The sequence below is a fragment of the Mus pahari genome, chromosome 9 (genome assembly GCF_900095145.1).
Source record: "Mus pahari chromosome 9, PAHARI_EIJ_v1.1, whole genome shotgun sequence".
NCBI lineage: Eukaryota > Metazoa > Chordata > Mammalia > Rodentia > Muridae > Mus > Mus pahari.
The window spans coordinates 27,078,410-27,082,293 of NC_034598.1; the positions used below are offsets into that span (position 1 = coordinate 27,078,410).

At 41.5% G+C, this 3,884-nt stretch overlaps 1 protein-coding gene across 1 annotated transcript in view; it reads left to right on the plus strand.

Moving 5' to 3' along the window:
- Ppa1 (pyrophosphatase (inorganic) 1) overlaps nt 1–3,884 on the plus strand; it is a 30,037-nt gene that overhangs the window by 17,588 nt on the left and 8,565 nt on the right. The window contains exons 6-8 of the mRNA XM_021204664.2: nt 275–401; nt 1,999–2,126; nt 2,657–2,742. Of these exons, the coding sequence (XP_021060323.1) occupies nt 275–401; nt 1,999–2,126; nt 2,657–2,742 (341 nt within the window). The remainder of the gene's footprint in view (nt 1–274; nt 402–1,998; nt 2,127–2,656; nt 2,743–3,884) is intronic.

Below are 3,884 nucleotides of genomic sequence, written 5' to 3' on the forward strand. Positions count from 1 at the left end.
GGCAGATTTCTGAGTTCGAGGCCAGCCTGGTCTACAAAGTGAGTTCCAGGACAGCCAGAGCTACACAGAGAAACCCTGTCTCGAAAAACCTAAAAAATAAATAAATAAATAAATAAATAAATAAAATAAAATAAGAAAAGCTTGACTCAAGTCTATTAAGTACACACACACACACACACACACACACCCCTCTCTTACTTGTCACTGTCCCCAGGATAGAACCCCCTGCTGTTGTTGTGTAATAGCGCTTGTGCTGACTCTGGCTGTTCCTCAGGTGTGTGCCAGAGGTGAGATAATCAGGGTGAAGGTCCTGGGCATACTGGCCATGATCGACGAGGGCGAGACAGACTGGAAGGTCATTGCCATTAATGTGGACGATCCGGACGCAGCCAATTATAAAGGTAAGGAAATGAGGAGCCTGGAAACGGACCGTCTTCTGATCCTGTTGTGGTCTTTCTCTGTAGCCCTGGCTGTCCTGGAACTCCTTGTGTAGAGAAGGCTGGCCTTGAATTTCTAGAAACCCGATTGTCTCTACCCCCAGTTGCTGGGTAAAGGTAGCTCCGAATGCCAGGCGGTGGTGGCACACTCCTTTATTCCCAGCACTGGAGAGGCAGAGGCAGGCAGGTGTCTGAGTTGCAGGCCAGCCTGGTCTGTAGCCTGAGTTCCAGGACAGCCAGGGCTACACAGGAAAACACTGTTCCAAAAGACAAACAGATAAACAAAAACAGCAGTGAATGATGAGTGTCCATAAAAGAGGCGCACAGGCATTCTGGAATCCAGAACAGATAAATACCCATGAGACCACATAAAGAACAAATACAAAGCCAAGGAAGGTAAGAAATCTCTCATGCACACAGACTGCCAAGAAATTTATGTGACTGTGTTAGTCTCAAGGGTGGAGCCTAAGTCCCTCTTTCGTTGTAGGATTTTTTTATTGCTTTGTAGCCTGGGTTAGCTTTGCACTCTACAGCATCCTTGAATGCTGGAATTATAGCTACCATGCCCACCTTGCCTTCTTGGTACTTGTCCTGCATATGTGAAGCAGGAATTCTGTGACGTAGAATGCCTAAGGTGGTATCAAGTAGTCCATTTGAATTCCAAATGTAACTCACTAGTTAGCAATTAGCTCAATGAAGAGTGCTTGCCTAGCTTGGACAAGGCCCTAGGTTTGATCCCAGTGCTGCAAAATAAGCCAATCAATTAACTGTTGTTATTTTTGAGGCATGATTTCTCTGTGTAGCCCTGGCTGTCCTGGAACTCTGAAGTCCAGGCTGGCTTTGAACTCAACAGAGATCCACCTGCCTCTGCCTCCCATGTGCTGGGATGCTGGGATTAAAGATGTGTGCCATTGTTCCTGGCCTGTTTGGTTTTCTGTCTGTTTATTTTGCTTTTTTTAGACAGGGTTTCTCGGTGTAACCCTGACTGTAATTAGAATGTATTACCCATAAGTAGATAGGAGTTGAGTCTACTTTTCTTGGTTTTTTTTTTTTTTTTTTTTTTTTCTTCTTCTTCTTCTTCGGTGTATTGGAGTGCGGACCTGTGACACATAGCCTCAGCCTGCCTGTTTTAGTATTTCATACCCTTCTTACAGAAATGATGCTAGCAGCAAACCGGTTTGATCACACAGCCCCACTCACTTCTCTTCCTCGATCCAATAGCAGTTAGTCAGGCTTGGTTGCTTTCTTCAGTTCTTAATGTCAAAGCTACTCAAAGATGCAGGATGAATTTTTTTTTTCCCCCGAGACAGGGTTCCTCTGTATAGCCCTGGCTGTCCTGGAACTCACTCTGTAGACCAGGCTGGCCTCGAACTCAGAAATCTACCTGCCTCTGCCTCCCAAGCGCTGGGATTTTTTTAAAATTTTTAAAGTGTTCTTTTTTTCAGCTTTAATATTATCTTGGGCTTCTTTATAATTTTCCTCATATTTCTCAGTGTAAACTTGATATTTTTGTCGAATGCCTAAATACTCATTGTGCGATGTGTCGGGTTTCTTTCCTTAGATATTTCTGATGTCGAACGGCTAAAACCCGGCTACTTAGAAGCTACTGTTGATTGGTTTAGAAGGTATAAGGTTCCTGATGGAAAACCAGAAAATGAGTTTGCATTCAATGCAGAGTTTAAAGACAAGGTATTGTATTTTTAAACCTGTGGCTTTAGAGCATTTGTAATGAGACTTAGCATATTACTATATTGTTCCCATGTGAAGGTTCATGAAAGAAGGGGCCAGGGATATGTTTCTGTGGTATGTAAAAGTGCTTGTGTGGTTTATGTAAGACCCTGGGCTCCGTCCCTAGTACTAACCCCCCAAAATTACCCATGAAACCTGCAGTTGCACCTAACAGTTTACATGAAGTCACACTGTTCGATAGACTCACTGATTTACTAGAAGACATTTTTATAAAACCCAGCAATTTTTAAGAACCACTAACGCTGAAACGAGCGTTTGGAAGGGGGAAACAAAAAAGAAAATTCTAAAGATGCAAGGCAGTCTTGGTCTTTTATTTATATAAAGGAAATATATCTTCCCTTTTTAAACAAAATTTCCTTTGGTTAAATTACTTCCTGACTTAAAAAAAAAAAGTATCGAGTTTTGGGTTATATAAATGGTAAGAAGAGGCCTCCTTATATACTATCATAATGCCTGTTTTCAAATTACAGGAGTTTGCAGTTGACATTATTAAAAACACTCACGATTATTGGAAAGCATTAGTGACTAAGAAAACAGATGGGAAAGGAATCAGTTGGTAAGTGTTGACTCTCTTTTTCTGTGCCTTTAACACACAGTGGACCGGCTTGCAGCAGACATGTTACTGGTTGTAATGTTACCAGTGGTAAGAGTAAAACAGGTGTTTCCAGGCTCCTTGCCTCTCATTCACAGATCCAAACAAGGATATACACAGATTTGCAAAAATAGCAAAGAATGTCTGTTTAGAGTGGAGCTGTGGTATAGATTAGAAAGGGATTGCACTGTCTTGTTAGATTAGGGCATATCTTTGGCTATTGGACACATTCCTTCCTACAGTCCTGTGCATGACGAATTATGAATAGTTGTAAGATGCTAAGTGGGGGGTTCTCTCTAAAAGGATATTAGAGGACACAGTTTCCCCATCCCCCCATGTCCCCCACCCCCCCAATGAACCAAACCGTTCAAGACAAATTGCTTTTCCATTCTTAACATAGGATACATTGAAATATACTTGAATATAGACTGTCTCTATTAATGCTTGTTAGTGGCAGAGAAAGTTAAGACAGTAGTTAGGTGTCATTTTTACAGAGGGGACACAGTGCTCAAACATACAGTAGCTAGGTTGCCAATAAATTATTAGCAAGGGGGGCGGTGCATATAAACTGCCTAGACTTTCAGGTATACTATTATTCCCATACCTGCTTGCTTCTGTATATTTTTGGATTTATGTAGAAAAAACATCTAAAAGAGAGTTAGTGCTAGTAAGATGATTCAGTTGGTTGCTGCACAGGCCTGATGATTAGAGTCCCAACCCTGGTAATGCCACAGGTTTCTTCTGACCTGCACTTGAGTTATAACGTGTATATTTCCAGATATGCATAGATTGCGCACATGCTCGTGCACTAAATAAATAAAGCAAGCCTGGTATACTAGTACATACCTTTATTTTACACAATAGAGAGGCAGGCAGGTTTATGGGAGTTTAAAGTAGTTGGCCAACCAAGGCTACATAGTGAGACACTTTCTCAACAAATAAATAAAATAAAAAGTGGTTATGTTAGTAGTTTCTATTCAAGTTTATTTATCAGCAACTTAAAACTGCCTTTAAGAGCCTCTCTAAGGGGGCTGGACGGGTTCTTTTTTTTTTTGGTTTTTCAAGACAGGGTTTCTCTGTGTAGTCCTGGCTGTCCTGGAACTCAC